This window comes from Achroia grisella, unplaced genomic scaffold, assembly GCF_030625045.1.
Source record: "Achroia grisella isolate CSIRO2021 unplaced genomic scaffold, CSIRO_AGI_Agris_v1 utg794, whole genome shotgun sequence".
Taxonomy (NCBI): Eukaryota; Metazoa; Arthropoda; class Insecta; order Lepidoptera; family Pyralidae; genus Achroia; species Achroia grisella.
The window spans coordinates 1,682,603-1,699,813 of NW_026713026.1; the positions used below are offsets into that span (position 1 = coordinate 1,682,603).

A 17,211-nucleotide genomic window follows, 5' to 3' on the forward strand; every position below is an offset into this window, starting at 1 on the left:
GGGCCGCGGGTTAGATTCCTCACGCGGTAAAATTCATGTATCAATTCATGAGTATAATAGTTTGTATCGGTCTGGGTGTTTCCTATGTATATTATGTATGTATTTTCGAAAATATTTATATGTGTATGTATTAATAATAATTGCATATCACATATGCTCTGCTTAGCTTGGGATAAGATGACGTTGTGTAAATTGTCCAGAAATATTATTATTATTATTTTATTATATTTTAAAACTTCCGTGTTTAATACACATTGTTACTATGTGAATTACATTGTTCAAACCATACAAATATTTGAAATAGGTATAGTTTGGACATTTCGGGTAATCTCTGGCACTACTTCTTCAAGAAAATTCTTTTAAAATTATACAGTCAATTTTTTATGGAAAGCTACAGCCTATATATAGCTTACGATAGGAGCGGGGCTATAATGAAAAATATGGCAAGGGAAAAATGTGACGTAGATGAAGGTTCGCGGGTCTGCTAGTATAATAGTACGCAATTGGAAGTTTTGACTATTTAATCATGATGAAGTTCACATTAATAGTTTTCCGCGACATCGTTGGGATGTATAATTTGGTCAAACGGGATCAAATACAGCCTATTAATTGACTCTTTTTTATTGCTAAGTATAGCCAAGAAATACAAAACAAATACCCAAATAGTAAGTATCAAAAAATAAGTTAGGATATGAATAGTCAATTTGTACCCAGCGTGAGGATATGAATTCCCTGTCGATGACAATGTTACAATTTTAACAGTTCAGTAAAAACGTACTTGTGAGTCTTTACTATTGTCAGCTTCGTCGTCTAGATCACTTTCGTATTCCATTTTCAGCGGGTCTTCTTCTTCGAATCCTGAAACGTAAAAACAATATTACATATATAAATCTAATTAATTCGCTTTACTTCCGCTGGTCGCAGGTTGGGTTCCTCGCACGTTACAAACATTTATATTCTTGAGAATTAATGTTCCATTGATAGCTTTATGTGGACTTGGTATCATACCAGTGAGCATGGTGAGCGTGTGTCCGAGCGCAGACAGCTGCTTCCCGACGGACACGTCCAGGTGTATGTCCACGCCCTCCATCTGCCACGACACGTTCAGGAACCATTTTGCGTTCTCTACAGTAACAATTAAGATATTTTATGGTTTTGGATGTTCATTACGTTGTGCTTATATTATGTTTAAAACAAATAAATATTACGAACGAGTTAATGAAAAATGAGATTGATTGCGCGTAAGATTGATAATGCCATTCCACTTTCTATTACGTATTTTATTCCAGATATTGTACTTTTTTCAAAGACGCGTTTAGGAGTTATAAATTAGCAAAACTTCTATAATTATGACTTTGCTCCATAGTCAGGTTACCGCCATCTTGTAATGGAGGGCATCTGACTATATATTAATAAACCATGCACGATTGAAGGAAGTAGGAATGCGTGCGTTGGCGGTGCTCACGGTCACTTTGTCTACATTTACAGGCACGTTCTTTCCTGCGTGAAAATAGATTCGCACGTAAAAGAGCGTACGTGTCTTTACATGTACGCTCTTTTACGTGCGAATCGATCGATCGATCGATCTTTTGCGATCGAATCGCAGCCATAGTTTAGAGTGGTTATATAATGTAGTGAGAGCGTTACCGCATTATACTACTAACGTGGTTGTAGCCCACTCATGCTTAAACGAAATATCTCCTTTGAAAACTATACACTGTATCATGAGGATATAAAAACCATCCCTCCTAAGAATATCTTTAATTCATATCCTTGACGAGTCGAGGCATTGATCTTTGAAATAGGGTGAGCACAATAGATCTATGTAGGTCGCAGTGCTACAAGTCTAAGGCACCAGACAATAGCCCAAATCCGTCAATAAAAAGAATAGAGTAAATACCGTTGTGCTTGGCGGCGGTGGTGCGGCTGCAGACCTCGTAGGTGCCCTCGGAGACGCAGCAGACGTTGGCGCGGCCGTCGGGCCCGGGCTTCCAGTCGTCCAGCGAGGTCTCGAAGTCGTCCGCGAACCGCAGGCACAGCCCCACGAACCGCCCCTTGGACACCAGCGCGCCCGAGCTGCACGCCGAGATGCTGGTGCTCTCCAGCGTCACCACCACCGCGCCCCGCGACTCGCCCTCGCTCCACGACGCCTGACACATACGTATCGTTTCGATATTTGAAACACGGGCGGTAAGCGAAATCGAATAAAATCATAATATCTTTATTACAGACTCTTATGATACGTCAATTCTACCATCAGATCGGAATGCCTTCGAGCCAAGAAAAACATGTTATTTGAGCGGAACGCAGCGCGGGTTGATCTTAAAGATCAGATTTGTACTCTTTGTAACGGTACTGCTTCTCATTATTGAAGACCGACCTGCGGGCCTACATCGTTTACCACTAAAAAAAAATTCAATCGGTCAAGACCGAATTTTAAAAATAAACGCACTCCGCTCATCCAGCGACCTGGTATATAAACAATACACTGATAACAAACCCAATTAAATCTTATTGTATCTCCTAATATATTATTTATCGCCATAATATATAATATTTATATAAATCGCCATATAATATTTATATAAATAAAATAAATAATATCTGCTCTTTGGCACACATGTTTACTCCGCGGTGTCTGCGTGGGGAATATCTCCCCACTCCACCTTACGATCCGTATGCGATCAGCGAAAGAGACGATTGACTCTCTGTCTCTCTTTACTCTCTACTACTAATGTTGCAAATACACTACAAGTGCAATACTTAACCGTACAAATAAATAACACTTACCAGCGGTGGTTGATTAAGCGGCAAGCAGATACCGATATCGTCCACATTGAGCTGAAGGAACAGCGTACTCAGGTGTGGCGTAGACATCTGCGAGGTCAGTTGAACCTATCGTACACATCGGTAACTATGAATTAATATTTTATTGGACGACGTTATCAAATTCAAGTTTAAATTAAAAAATAATTTATTCATATAGAACATATTAGCCGCTTATGAATGTTATTTTTTTTACATTATATTTTTAATTTTTTCCTTACCGTCCAGTTCAGTATTCAATCCAATTGAGAAGAACTGGCCAGAAACTCAATTGTTTTTTTTTAAAGTCAGTTTATTTATCATATAATACATAAATACAATTTTGAAAGACGGTTAAAAATATAATTAAATAAACCCATATATCTATCATTACCATTAACCAGAATCATTCGAAATGCCAATTTGAATTTAAAGTACATTTTCCTAACACCTTCGTTCTTATCATTGTTATTCGTAACACCTTCGGCAGTGTTCGGGAAAGTCACGTGATATCCGACGACGATCGGAGCATACATGACCTTTTTGTGTCGAGTCTCTGTCAGTAATTGCCATTCCAATATCAAAAATGATAATTTGGCGATGGTGATGTCTTCTTTACACAATTTACCATCAGATGTGCCGAATACTTATTTATTCACCATATTAGTATGTATATGTTTGTATACTTATATATGTATTTTATTTTATCTTTCCAGCTAATTCTTTCTATCTTTCTCCAATGTGGTGTTGGAGAAGGATAGAAAGCTAAAATAAGGAATGACGAAGTGCTTGAAAGGGTTAAAGAAAAGAGACAGATCATAGATATTATTGAGAATAGGCGAGGAAAAATGTTGGAGTACTTGATACGAAACGACGAACTAATTAACAACATTATTGAAGGAAAAATAGATGGAAAGAGAGGAAGGGGAAGACCAAGACACAGCTATATCAAGCAAGTTAAAGAAAAAGTTGGAGTCGTGTCGTATCAACAGCTAAAGGACTGATAAAAGATCGTGGAAGGTGGCGGGAGCTCCACCGACAAGAGTACAGCTCTTAAATTATAAATAAATGAATGTGTATCTTAATGATTAGTTTGTTATACGAATATATAAATGCGATGGTTGTTCGTTGGTACCTTCTCCAGGACCTGTTGCGTGGCCGTGAGCACCTCCTTGTTGAGCGTGAGCCGCTTCTCGTTCCAGTACTCGTAGGCGTTCTTGTAGTTGAGCCACACGAGCACGGCGCGGTCCACGGCCACCGGCTGGATGTACACCAGCGGACGCTTCAGGGTGATCAGCACCACCTCCTTGTCGGGCCCGGCCACGCTCTCGTCTTGGAACGCGTTGCGCATCGCTACCACGCAACCACAACAACATGTTCAGAGATCCACCGAGATACAAAACCAAAGATGGAAACAAAACACTGATTGCAAACAATCAAAAGTGGCAACTCTAATAAACCATCGATTGACTCGTACTGAATCTGGACAGGCACAACGGCCCAAAAGGCTGATTATAGGAAAATAGAGTCCAACATATAACAATTTCTCAATACACACACATTCACACAGGACGGAGGCGATGGTATACCTAGAGGTCACTCGGCTCTACCAGCACAATGAATCGAAAACGAGATATGGCTGATATCTCGTTTTGAAATGGAGTCCAATGCGCTACATAACAATAATAGTAATAATACATCTCACAGCGCCATCAATTCACACAGGACGGAAGTAGAATTTGTGTTGCGCTTGTGAGACTAGATAACTGACAAGTTTGACTTAGACATATTTTTAATAATAACTACCAAGATTGATACAATCAAATGATTGTTTCACTGATTGACTCATAAATACAAATTTTTATACCATTCGCGGAAAAATCGTACTGTTGAAAAGCATCGCCAGTAAAGCAGAGTGCTAAACAGCTAGACCACCGAGACCGTCTATTTATCATAATATCTTAGAGCCATCCATACGAATATTCATATATCTAGTCCCCAGCTAAATAGAGCTTATGGGTATTACACAACTGACTGATGAAAATACTGGAGACACTTTTTTTTTTAAACTTACCGATTCTGGTGTTGAAAAACGCGTACTGTTGAAATTCGGGCTCCGCTTCCTCGAACATCGCGTTACGTATTACTTGACCCAGACTTAGGTTGACGTCCACCTACGTACAGAAAATATTTATCATAATAGTTGACTTTATACTGAGTGAGAGATTCTAACAAGAATATGCGCGCGCGCATACATTTACGTGACTTTTCATAGTTAGTGAGAGAAAAAGTACCTGCGCGCGCGCACGTTCTGCACTCTGTTGTGAGAGTGAGAGAGCGTGCGTGCGAGTGAGAGGGGTACCTGCGCGCGCGCGAACAGCCGCAGGTGGTGTCCGCCGGGCCGCTGCGGCACGTTCTGCACTCTGTTGTGAGAGTGAGAGAGCGTGCGTGCGAGTGAGAGGGGTACCTGCGCGCGCGCGAACAGCCGCAGGTGGTGTCCGCCGGGCCGCTGCGGCACGTTCTGCACTCTGTTGTGAGAGTGAGAGAGCGTGCGTGCGAGTGAGAGGGGTACCTGCGCGCGCGCGAACAGCCGCAGGTGGTGTCCGCCGGGCCGCTGCGGCACGTTCTGCACTCTGTTGTGAGAGTGAGAGAGCGTGCGTGCGAGTGAGAGGGGTACCTGCGCGCGCGCGAACAGCCGCAGGTGGTGTCCGCCGGGCCGCTGCGGCACGTTCTGCACTCTGTTGGAGAGCTCGAACTCGACCGCGCCCGTCTCCAGTCGCACTGCTGAGTTGCTAGGCGTCGTCGCCGTCAGCTGGATGCGCTGCGACAGTACACACACATAAATTAAACACTTGAAACCCGTTCAATTATTCAGATACTTGACGGTCTCGGTAACATAACGATTTTAGCCACCTTACTTCTAATAGTCGCGGTACAAACATTCGTATTCATGAGTACGATTGTATGTATCAGTCCAGGTGTTTTATATATGCATATATATTACATATAGATTTACTTAAACAAGTATAAATATTAATATCAGTTGTTCATATTACTCATAATACAAGCTGACGCGCTGCATTGTGTTGTGAATTAAAATAAATTAGAACTGTGAAACTGGAAAGAGAGAGAGAGAGAGAGAGAGAGAGAAGCTTCTACTCATTTTTCACTATATATATACAAATAGTAAAAACATAATAACCTAACATCAGTTGTTTAAACTCTAAAAAGCTCTGACTTGGGAGAGAGATAGAGAAGAAATAAAATAATAACCCTGGACAACTCTAAAAGCAACAACTGCTTTGTAAATTGTCGAGGGCTATTATTATTACATTAAATTCTGTAAATACAAGATACTGAAATCTACATACCTTGATTTTGATGATAAGCGTGAACAATATTTTGCTAAGCGCCGACGTAGATGCTTCCTCTTCGTTCCACAGCGGCACAGGCTTTTCGCCGCCGTATACTTTCTGTACAACTTCGTTCACTTCCTGCAAATAATTATTATTGTCTGAGGGAAATATGTGAAACTTGCCTACATATTTAAAAATATTTCATTTTGATTTTATATTCCATACTGACGGCTGTCTCTATACTTATTTATAAAACAAATTTAAGCGTATTTGCCAGTTTTCATATAATGGAAATAAACATATACAAATCGTTTTAGAACTCGCAAAATGATATGAAAAATCACGTCATTCTAATGTTACAGTTAAGTACAAAAAATAGCTGTAATCGTAACTAATCACTAGATATGACTGTATAAAAAACTTATAATCTAAATTTTAAGGTTTTCAATTGATTGGTTCAGAATCAGTCAAATATATTTAAGTGTTCCATATACTAATTACGGCAGATGTAGTTCTTGAGTATAACTTCTTTACTTGGGCATACTATGAGAGTGTAGTACCGTCGCGTGGGGTGCAAGATATGTAAGCATTTATCATCTATTATGCTACCTCATAACTAATATTACGGAATCAACAGTTCATCCACTTCAGATGTACATAGTGAAATGGATGTTCAATTAAATTAAAAACAACCTCGAATACAATTTTACAAAATCTTTTACATATGATATATATATAGAGATATAGAGTATAGAGAGATGTTAATAAAAAACAGTTACCTTCATAAAGACCTTCTGCACGAAGACAAGATGGTTGAGCAGGTCGGTGGAGAGCGTGTGCTCGAAGAGGCCGATGTCTGCGGTGGCGGCCAGGTAGCGGCCCGCGCGCAGCACCACGCCCTCCAGCGGCTCGGGCGCGGGGCCCGCGGGGCCCGGGGGGCCCGGGTGTACCGTGGGCCCCGCGGGTCCCCCGGGCCCCGCGCCGCACGTGTCCAGCACGCGCGCCGCCACGTGCACGCGCGGCAGCGCCACCGACGCCGCCGCCGGGATGTTCGCCTCCGTCTGCGTCTGCGTCTGAAGGACATTTCGAGCGTTAGTTGAGCCACTACACAAGGGGGTAATGACACCGATAACCCTGTACCATGTCGAGTTGACCTCCACGTGGTAAATTCCTGGTGAAATTGCTATTTTGGGCTAACTGACCTGACCTTATGCTCGTCTAATTATCCTCCACTGATGCCCCGCCAGCAAATACCGTTAGAGCAGAGGGAATCAGCGTTCTAATGACGAATGGTAATGTTGTTGATATACGGAAATGATTACATAAAAAATACGCCCTATCATGAGTACTTATTGATACACACTAATAAAAAAAATATATATATAATATATAAGTGATTCGATATTTTGTTAAAGACTACGTACTGACCTGCAGCTTAGTGACGAAACTTAGAGAATGCTGCGGCAGATCGATGGTGAATTGCGCCTTGTGTCCAGTGACACCAGAGCTCTCTACTTGCTCCATACGATACTGCGCCTGCAGAGACGGCAGCAGGGCCGCCGTGATGCTCAGGCTCTGTGATTAACCACCAAACAATTATGAGGCCTACGAGCCGGATTAAATAGCGATTTGTACATGAGCTGTGCAGTCGCAAAATAACTTTTGTGCGGAATCAATTGTGTAAAACATATACGAAAATATGAACATTTGTTACTCTATTAGTATTTTATAAATTAAACTAAATCAATCAAATATAAACAATCTTATATCTATTTGAGTAAATTAATGATACTTCAACTCCTGTACCTGTAGTGTGACGGAGAACTGCAGGTGTAGCGGGTCGAGGAGCGGTCGCGGGGGAACGCGGGGTGGAGGCGCGGGGCGCGGCGCGGGCGGGGGGCTGCCGTCGTCGTCCGAGTCTGGGGGCGCGGGGGGCGCGGGGGGTGCGGCGGCGCGGGGCGCGCGGGGCGCGGCGAGTGTCACTCCCAGCTCCTGCAGCGTGGTGGACAGCTGGCGGCTGGAGCGCGTCATGACGCCGTGCAGCGCTACCGGGTGCTGCGGCAGGTCCACGCGCACGCCGCCCACGTGGCCGAGCGCGGTGCCCCCCGCGCCGCCCGCACCGCCGCCCCCGCCCGACACCTCCCACGTGTACAGCGCCTGAGATTTGCCCACGCTCACGCGCACCACCGTCCTGCGTCAACCGAGTTTAATACTACTTTAAGCGATTATTCGTATCTTATAACCACACACAATTATATAACTAGTCACATTTATGATAATTTTATCATATTAATGATACAATTTATAGAGATTTAATTAGATACTTTAACTTTTAAGTAATGAAGATTAATTGTATTCGATTTTCTAAAATTCAATCGACGACATTACGATATTTATAATTACTTTATTATAACTCTTAATTACTTTACCAAATTTATTTAAGTCAAATATATAGTACTATGGTATGATATACAACTGCATGGTATACGGACTGCGCGGCGGGCTGCTGGTGCGGCTGGTGCTGGTGCTGGTGCTGGTGGTGGTGGTGGTGGTGCGAGGCGCCCTCCAGCAGCACGATGGCGGCGCGGCCGAGCGTGCCGGCCAGCGAGCGCGGCCCGCGGCCCGACAGCGAGCCCTGCAGCGACGTCAGCTCCGCCTCCAGCTTCAGACCCGACAGCGACGCCAGCAGCCGCGTGCGGTGGATCCTGACACACGCACACCACTCTACATCTGTATCGCGCTCACCACGACCACTACTGCTACACGGTTCACGATGGGCTAACAGACCCGACCTCATGTTCATCTTATCATCCCCCACTGATGCCCCGTCAGCGTAAACCGTCAGCGCAGGTTGACCCATCATTCCATTATCGTCAATTTAAAAATTACTGTTACACTATAGCTGACCTACACGTGTAAATAAACACATAATACACATAAGCTGTCTTGACACGTACGTTCTTTGACGCATGAATAGTTTTTCCACAAAAGGAATGTGCATGTAAATGTAGATAAAATGAACGAGAAAAACCGAGGGGGCCGTTAGTTTGCACATTGCAAAAGATGCAGGTTACATATCACGCAATATATCCTTCGCGTTTCTACGGTGAAGCGACTTTTCGACTTATTTTCTTTACGGAAGTTGCTGGCGGTCCGGTCGCGGGAGCTGAGCCCGGCACTGCTCCGGGATGTCCGTCCACACGAGGGGATGGGGTGTTACCTGGCGATGCCGACGACGACGAGTCCGCGGGGCGCGGCGGCGGAGGAGTTGCTGGCGGTCTGGTCCGGGAGCTGAGCCCGGCACTGCTCCGGGATATCCGTCCACACGAGGGGATGGGGTGTTACCTGGCGATGCCGACGACGACGAGTCCGCGGGGCGCGGCGGCGGAGGAGTTGCTGGCGGTCTGGTCCGGGAGCTGAGCCCGGCACTGCTCCGGGATATCCGTCCACACGAGGGGATGGGGTGTTACCTGGCGATGCCGACGACGACGAGTCCGCGGGGCGCGGCGGCGGAGGAGTTGCTGGCGGTCTGGTCCGGGAGCTGAGCCCGGCACTGCTCCGGGATGTCCGTCCACACGAGGGGATGGGGTGTTACCTGGCGATGCCGACGACGACGAGTCCGCGGGGCGCGGCGGCGGAGGAGTTGCTGGCGGTCTGGTCCGGGAGCTGAGCCCGGCACTGCTCCGGGATGTCCGTCCACACGAGGGGATGGGGTGTTACCTGGCGATGCCGACGACGACGAGTCCGCGGGGCGCGGCGGCGGAGGAGTTGCTGGCGGTCTGGTCCGGGAGCTGAGCCCGGCACTGCTCCGGGATGTCCGTCCACACGAGGGGATGGGGTGTTACCTGGCGATGCCGACGACGACGAGTCCGCGGGGCGCGGCGGCGGAGGAGTTGCTGGCGGTCTGGTCCGGGAGCTGAGCCCGGCACTGCTCCGGGATGTCCGTCCACACGAGGGGATGGGGTGTTACCTGGCGATGCCGACGACGACGAGTCCGCGGGGCGCGGCGGCGGAGGAGTTGCTGGCGGTCTGGTCCGGGAGCTGAGCCCGGCACTGCTCCGGGATGTCCGTCCACACGAGGGGATGGGGTGTTACCTGGCGATGCCGACGACGACGAGTCCGCGGGGCGCGGCGGCGGAGGAGTTGCTGGCGGTCTGGTCCGGGAGCTGAGCCCGGCACTGCTCCGGGATGTCCGTCCACACGAGGGGATGGGGTGTTACCTGGCGATGCCGACGACGACGAGTTTTGCTGGCGGTCTGGTCCGGGAGCTGAGCCCGGCACTGCTCCGGGATGTCCGTCCACACGAGGGGATGGGGTGTTACCTGGCGATGCCGACGACGACGAGTCCGCGGGGCGCGGCGGCGGAGGAGTTGCTGGCGGTCTGGTCCGGGAGCTGAGCCCGGCACTGCTCCGGGATGTCCGTCCACACGAGGGGATGGGGTGTTACCTGGCGATGCCGACGACGACGAGTCCGCGGGGCGCGGCGGCGGAGGAGTTGCTGGCGGTCTGGTCCGGGAGCTGAGCCCGGCACTGCTCCGGGATGTCCGTCCACACGAGGGGATGGGGTGTTACCTGGCGATGCCGACGACGACGAGTCCGCGGGGCGCGGCGGCGGAGGAGTTGCTGGCGGTCTGGTCCGGGAGCTGAGCCCGGCACTGCTCCGGGATGTCCGTCCACACGAGGGGATGGGGTGTTACCTGGCGATGCCGACGACGACGAGTCCGCGGGGCGCGGCGGCGGAGGAGTTGCTGGCGGTCTGGTCCGGGAGCTGAGCCCGGCACTGCTCCGGGATGTCCGTCCACACGAGGGGATGGGGTGTTACCTGGCGATGCCGACGACGACGAGTCCGCGGGGCGCGGCGGCGGAGGAGTTGCTGGCGGTCTGGTCCGGGAGCTGAGCCCGGCACTGCTCCGGGATGTCCGTCCACACGAGGGGATGGGGTGTTACCTGGCGATGCCGACGACGACGAGTCCGCGGGGCGCGGCGGCGGAGGAGTTGCTGGCGGTCTGGTCCGGGAGCTGAGCCCGGCACTGCTCCGGGATGTCCGTCCACACGAGGGGATGGGGTGTTACCTGGCGATGCCGACGACGACGAGTCCGCGGGGCGCGGCGGCGGAGGAGTTGCTGGCGGTCTGCTCGCGGGAGCTGGGCCGCGCACGTGGTGCCCGGCATTGCTCCGGGATGTCCGTCGACACGGAGAACCTGATGATAGTGTAAGGGAATAGATGATACCGATTCAAACGGTGATTGAAATTAACTCATTGCTTTTATTGTGTATATTCAATAAGCTGTGGTAGATATACAATGAAATTACAGTCATAATTTTTTCTTTTTTAAAGTATGGTCTGGCTGATACGCGCTTGTGGAGACCACAAATAATCCTTATTGCTCGCTTTTGCTGTCTGAGTATTTTGTTTATATCGGTAGCATTGCTCCAAATTGTCACTGGATAAGTAATTAAGGACTGAATATAGGCGTAATATACAGACTTCAGCGCTTTTTTGTTAACTAATGATTTTAATTTACTTAAGGCAAAGTTGGCTGACGCGAGTTTATTACACAGTCTTCCGATATGAGATTTATTAATTAAAACGAAACTGTCAATAAATTTGACTCCTAAGAATTTGTACCTGTGCATGATGGTCTCTGCGTCGGGCATGTTGGCGTACAGGTCGAGCAGCTGGTACACGGTCCGCCAGCAGCGCGGCGCCAGCTTGATGTCGGTGGCGGGCGGCAGGGCGGGGCCGGGGGACGGCCACGGGGCGGGGGCGGGCGCGGGGGCGGGGGCGAGGGGGGCCGGGGGCGCGGGGGCCACCGCGGGGGAGGGGGGCGCCGGCGGCAGCTCCGCCGTGAACATCGGCGTGTGCGCGCCCTCGTTAAGCGAGCTGTACCCTGAGCATTTACAATAAAACTCGGTCACCTAACACAGTCTACGTCAAATCAGTTGAATACATGTAAGTTCTTTCGCGAATAGGTTTTAATGCTACAAAGAATATGCATGTAAATGTAAACAAGGAAGTACGTACTCAGATGTTAGAAGTCATTCGAATCTGGATTGACAATCACGAGAATGATCTCTTCCATTATTAGTGTAGTAGTGCAATGAATTATTTATAAGGTGAAGTTTTATACAATCTAACTTAAAACTTTTTCTCTTTGATCAAAATAAAATGTTTAGTGTATGTAGTTTCTGTTCTTTTATTTTATGTTTTTTTTTTTAAATTATGCACCAATTTTTATAGAATATACTTTTGTTGACCATTACTATAGTGCGCACGTGTACGAATACGTATGGGAGGGGTAGTTACCGAGCTTGCCCTTGACGCTTTTGCTGGTGGAGCGTAGCTTCTGCGCGAAGGACTGGGGGCGCGGGCGCGGCGCGGCGGCGGGGCCCCCGGGGCCGGCGGGGCCCGCGGGGCCCGCGGGGCCCGGCCCGCGCTCCGCCGGCTCCTTCTCCAGCGACGACGACACCACGCTCTCGCGGAACTCCGACACCGACACTGCCCCAGGAACACACACTTCATTCTAATTTGTATACTAATACATAAAGCTAAAGGATTATTTTAGATCGCCTTATCTCAGTAGGATTTGAACAATTATTCTGACATTTTATAGGATAATGTATGAAGATTATAAGCTAATACTCGTATATGTACCGAACTATATCTATAACTTTTATGCACCAAATTATGTACACCAAATATGTACAATATGAACATAATCTGTAATTTAAAAATAGGTAACATTGCATTCTAGTCCTCCGAGCCGGATAAATTACATACTACAATCGCATAAATGACTAATTTCTAAACAAGCTTATCTGTAATAGTACCACTAAAATATACAATTTTAATGATATATTAATACTAGACTTTATCTGCTGCTAGAATTTTCTACGCAATATCAACAAAAATTTTAGATCGGTATGACATACCTGACGAGGATGTGTGTTTATTCTGTCTGTGTGATATCTTTGTCTGAGTACGCAGTTCAGTCTGCGTCTCTTTCACGTTCTGGTACATGTTACTGATCTGGTGCAGCAGTCGTAGTAACGGCATGTTCACCTGCACACCCATACAATGCAAGCGTTTCCTCATATATCCAAAAAAATATCGAAATAAAGCAGGTTCAACCGCTGACATATTACATTTGACAAAATACTTGCATATGAAATGTTACGTTCCTACAGACTTTATTAAGATATATTCAACATTCAAAATCAAAATGTATTTATTCATGCAGGTCTATTCTTAAATCTACTGTCAGTTCAGAGTGCTTTCGAGCTGACGAACGAACTGACAAATGAACAGAAGAACTGACACGAAATCCAGCTCATATTTCTTTCAAATGATATTGTACATGATTAGAAAAAAAAATCATTTTTAAATTCAATTAGGCAGAATGTAGAGACCACTAGTTTATGGTATTGCATTTTTGTCGAAATGAAATAATCTAATCACAAGTATTTTTTTCCGGAAGCTGGCCTATATAACTTCACTGGATGAGAGGGGGCGAGTGCAGATGGCACTCCAAACCGGCGGAAGGACTTATCGGACGTCTAAAGATCAACTATAAAACTATAGAATAGAATTTTAGTCTAAGGGCACAGCTAGGGGTTCAAATCTCGGCTCAGGCTGTCATAATTTAGATCTTCGTTTGAATTGGACGGAGGATCGATCGGAGGGGACCTAATTACAAGCAGCCGTTCACGAGTATGACGTATGTCACAGTACAAACCTGTTGGGATATGAATCTAACGCTGACGTTGAAGTTAAGCATGGTGCTGATGTGCTTCTTGAGCTGCCCGCGCGATATGTACAACACGTTCTGTCTCTGTATTAGATCGTCCACCGTCACGTCCGCCACTTTCTTCATGTCCACGTCTATCGACACCTTCTCGCATAGGAACGCTGGCGTCTCTGACGGTATATCAGTATGACTCGAGTTGCCTGTAACGATGGGATGTTTTTTTAATAATAATATCCTTAGATTATTCACACAACACCATCGAATTCCAAGCTAAGCAGAGTTTGTGTCTGGGGTACTAGACAACCGATATAAATATATGACACTTTTTATGTGAATACATACACAAGATACATAGAAAACAATCAGACCGATACAAACAATAATACTCAAGGATACAAATGTTTGTGGCGTGCGAGGAATCGAATCCGCTACTATCGGAAGTAAACCTCTAGACCATGAAAATCATTGTAATTCGGATCAATAAGGTTTATTGTATTTAATTGTCCCATATAATACATGATGCGGTGGTATAACAGATATGTAGGGTACCTTTCCCCTTGGAGTGGCGCCTGTCCCTGGCGGGCAGGTGGCTGACGACGATGTCGATGCGGAAGGTGTCCATCCAGGCCAGCAGCGACAGCCGCGACCCCAGCGACTCCAGCGCCGGCGCCGCCTCGCCCTCGCCCGCGCCGCTCTTGTTCCGACTCTCGCCTGCAAGCCAACACTTGTTACACCGCATCGTTATAACACCAACAACCTAACATTCTCACGATCGACTTATGAAAGGTAAGTTTACCTTTCATAAATTTGCCATGAGAATATTTGTTGTCTGATTAGATAACATTTAATTTGTTGGAAACAGTTACGAAAATTGACGAGGAGATCTATTTATTTACCGCTGCAGTGTAGTATATTACTACTTAAAACGGCTTTAACTTGAAAGTTTTATGGTTACAGTAACAGAAGTGTCTAACAGATACCAACCGGTACTAAAATAGTACGGTTTGTATTACCGTTATTGAAAGAGCTACTGAAGTTGGCAGCATCAGCGTATGCATCAGTACTCACCGTGTGCGACCTGGTGCGGGGACACGCCGAGCGCTGCCAGCAGCGGCTGGAATACCAGGTGAGCATCCAACAGCATTAAGGATCCCTGCAGCGGGTACAGGCTGCACGCCGGCAGCGACGCCGCCATCGCGCGAGGGTTTATCTTCGACGCAGGGAATGGTTTCTTGCTCTTTGGCTCCTGAAAATAAAATAAATTTCATCAAAAATCAATTTTGGTGAACGACACAAATCAATATTGAATACGCTGAACATTGGTCAGATGCTACGGTATAAAGTATAAATGTAAAAAATATTTTGGTAAATAAAAAAAATATGTTCTTACAAGATTCAAGTCTTTAAATTAATTCCATTCAGTTAATTTTATTCTCCAACGTTTGCTATAGATTGCTGTAGCTCGAGCGTTAGTTTAGAAATAAAATCAACTTACAACTTTGATGGGCTCTTGTTTAGCCATCCATTGGTATAAGTCCTCTCTGGCGCGGTCGTTCTTGATGTTTTCGTCGCTACCGTGTGGCGAGTACAGCGACGGGTTCGAACCCACTGTGGGCAGGTCCTCCTTCAGAGTGCCATAGTCTGCACATTACGTTATTAAATTACTTTTTGAGAAATAAATTACTGGTAAAAATATATGAATAAACTACTTAATGTACTGGACACACGAAAATATTTTAATGATAATGACCTATAATACTACACCCAATAAAAAAGAGAATATTTTTTACAGTTTAATAATTCTGTTATATATTCTATAGTCGCCAATTAATCAACCTTGAACACATATCTAACATTACGGAGCTACACTATTTTATGTAATGAAATAGTTGAATTTAACACGTGCTATATTAAATTGGGATACTAAATAATTTTTGATAGCTGAAAAAAGTCCCATAAAATCCATGAAATCATAAGTTGAATATGTTCTACTTACGTACTAGAAGACCGTGTCAGACTGCCTGTTATAAAGGCGCATTCTCATTGGTCGATAATTATATCTCAAAAGAACTCCATTGTAATCGGTTTTATCATGCAGCATTAGATACTCCCTAGCACCCAAACATTATGTGACTTGGCGCTTTTTTACATTTTTTGTGTTTTACAATACAATAACTATATTTTTTTTAAAACATCTTCGACACTGACTGAGTTATCTATCAACAATGTAAGTGCCTTAAGGTGTTAAGTCCACCATGTTCAGCCTTAGTCTGAGTATTAAATTTTAAATCAATAAATAAGATTCAAGTTCTTGAATGTGGACAATAGCTGCCTTTACACGTACGCTCTTTCCCGCCCAAATACGCTTTCACGCAGAAAATAAGGTTCATGTCAACGTAGACAAAAAGAACGAGAAAGATTCCCATTCATTTCATTTCAGATGCTCATTCCTGCCTTCTTCAATCGGGTGTACTTTAGCGCCTTTTTTAATAATTAATTGTCATTGCAAAATGGCTAACATATGACTATGGTGCAAAGACATAATTTGTTAAGTTGTTGATAATTTATAAAAATAAAACGTGTCTTTAGAAAATGAAATTGATAGTATAAAAAATATAATTGACTTGAAACATACGCGCTACCATGCGCAAAAGAGTGAACAGAAAAAATAGTATACAATCACTCACGATATCTTTCCCGCGCTAAATCCCGCGCGCTCCTGTAAGCGCGTGAAAGAACAAGTCGTCTAAAGGCAGCTAATGAAGTCTACATTTTGAAACTTCCTCACCTCTCAATGATTTTTTATCGACCAAGGAATATGCGAACTAAACGTAGAACTTACTAGCAATAGCATCGTCCTGGAAGGCTGGCTTCCTCGTGGAGAACGGCAGCGAGGGGAACGCTAGGCTCGCGCGGCTGCTCTGCGCGCCGCGGACTGTTATTGGGGATGGCGTGATCGTTAGCCACGAAACTACTGTTTAGCACTAATGGCTGCGCTAGAGTTGCCTTTAAATATCGCGTTTTACCCTCATTATAGTACTTTAAAATACAGTACAGATTTACATTAATTTAAGAAGAAATATTTAGTTTAGTACATAGACACAGAAAGTAAGTTTAGGAAAATATATTATTAAATTGATGAATTTGGCAGCTTAAAAAATACTTGTAGAAAAAATAAATAAATGTACAGTTCCAAAGGCAATTCCACAGAAAATTAATACTCCTTTGGAATCTTTAATTTAACCAAAAGTCAACGCGATTGCATAAAAATCAACTCTAACTGAAATGTATAATTAAATCGA

The 17,211-nt window shown here is 45.5% G+C and overlaps 1 protein-coding gene across 1 annotated transcript in view; it reads right to left on the reverse strand.

Moving 5' to 3' along the window:
• The window catches only part of LOC131851631 (bridge-like lipid transfer protein family member 1), a 54,791-nt gene that overhangs the window by 20,258 nt on the left and 17,322 nt on the right, over positions 1-17,211 (reverse strand). Inside the window, exons 11-32 of the mRNA XM_059202151.1 lie at positions 16,752-16,844; positions 15,405-15,550; positions 14,978-15,155; positions 14,459-14,620; positions 13,898-14,109; positions 13,095-13,224; positions 12,469-12,660; positions 11,949-12,052; positions 11,791-11,873; positions 11,234-11,362; positions 8,696-8,866; positions 7,968-8,352; positions 7,590-7,736; positions 6,941-7,228; positions 6,177-6,299; positions 5,483-5,626; positions 4,880-4,979; positions 3,941-4,158; positions 2,791-2,895; positions 1,901-2,150; positions 1,009-1,125; positions 779-858 (exon numbers count right to left, since the gene is read on the reverse strand). Coding sequence (XP_059058134.1) covers positions 779-858; positions 1,009-1,125; positions 1,901-2,150; positions 2,791-2,895; positions 3,941-4,158; positions 4,880-4,979; positions 5,483-5,626; positions 6,177-6,299; positions 6,941-7,228; positions 7,590-7,736; positions 7,968-8,352; positions 8,696-8,866; positions 11,234-11,362; positions 11,791-11,873; positions 11,949-12,052; positions 12,469-12,660; positions 13,095-13,224; positions 13,898-14,109; positions 14,459-14,620; positions 14,978-15,155; positions 15,405-15,550; positions 16,752-16,844 — 3,557 coding nt within the window. The remainder of the gene's footprint in view (positions 1-778; positions 859-1,008; positions 1,126-1,900; positions 2,151-2,790; positions 2,896-3,940; positions 4,159-4,879; positions 4,980-5,482; positions 5,627-6,176; positions 6,300-6,940; positions 7,229-7,589; positions 7,737-7,967; positions 8,353-8,695; positions 8,867-11,233; positions 11,363-11,790; positions 11,874-11,948; positions 12,053-12,468; positions 12,661-13,094; positions 13,225-13,897; positions 14,110-14,458; positions 14,621-14,977; positions 15,156-15,404; positions 15,551-16,751; positions 16,845-17,211) is intronic.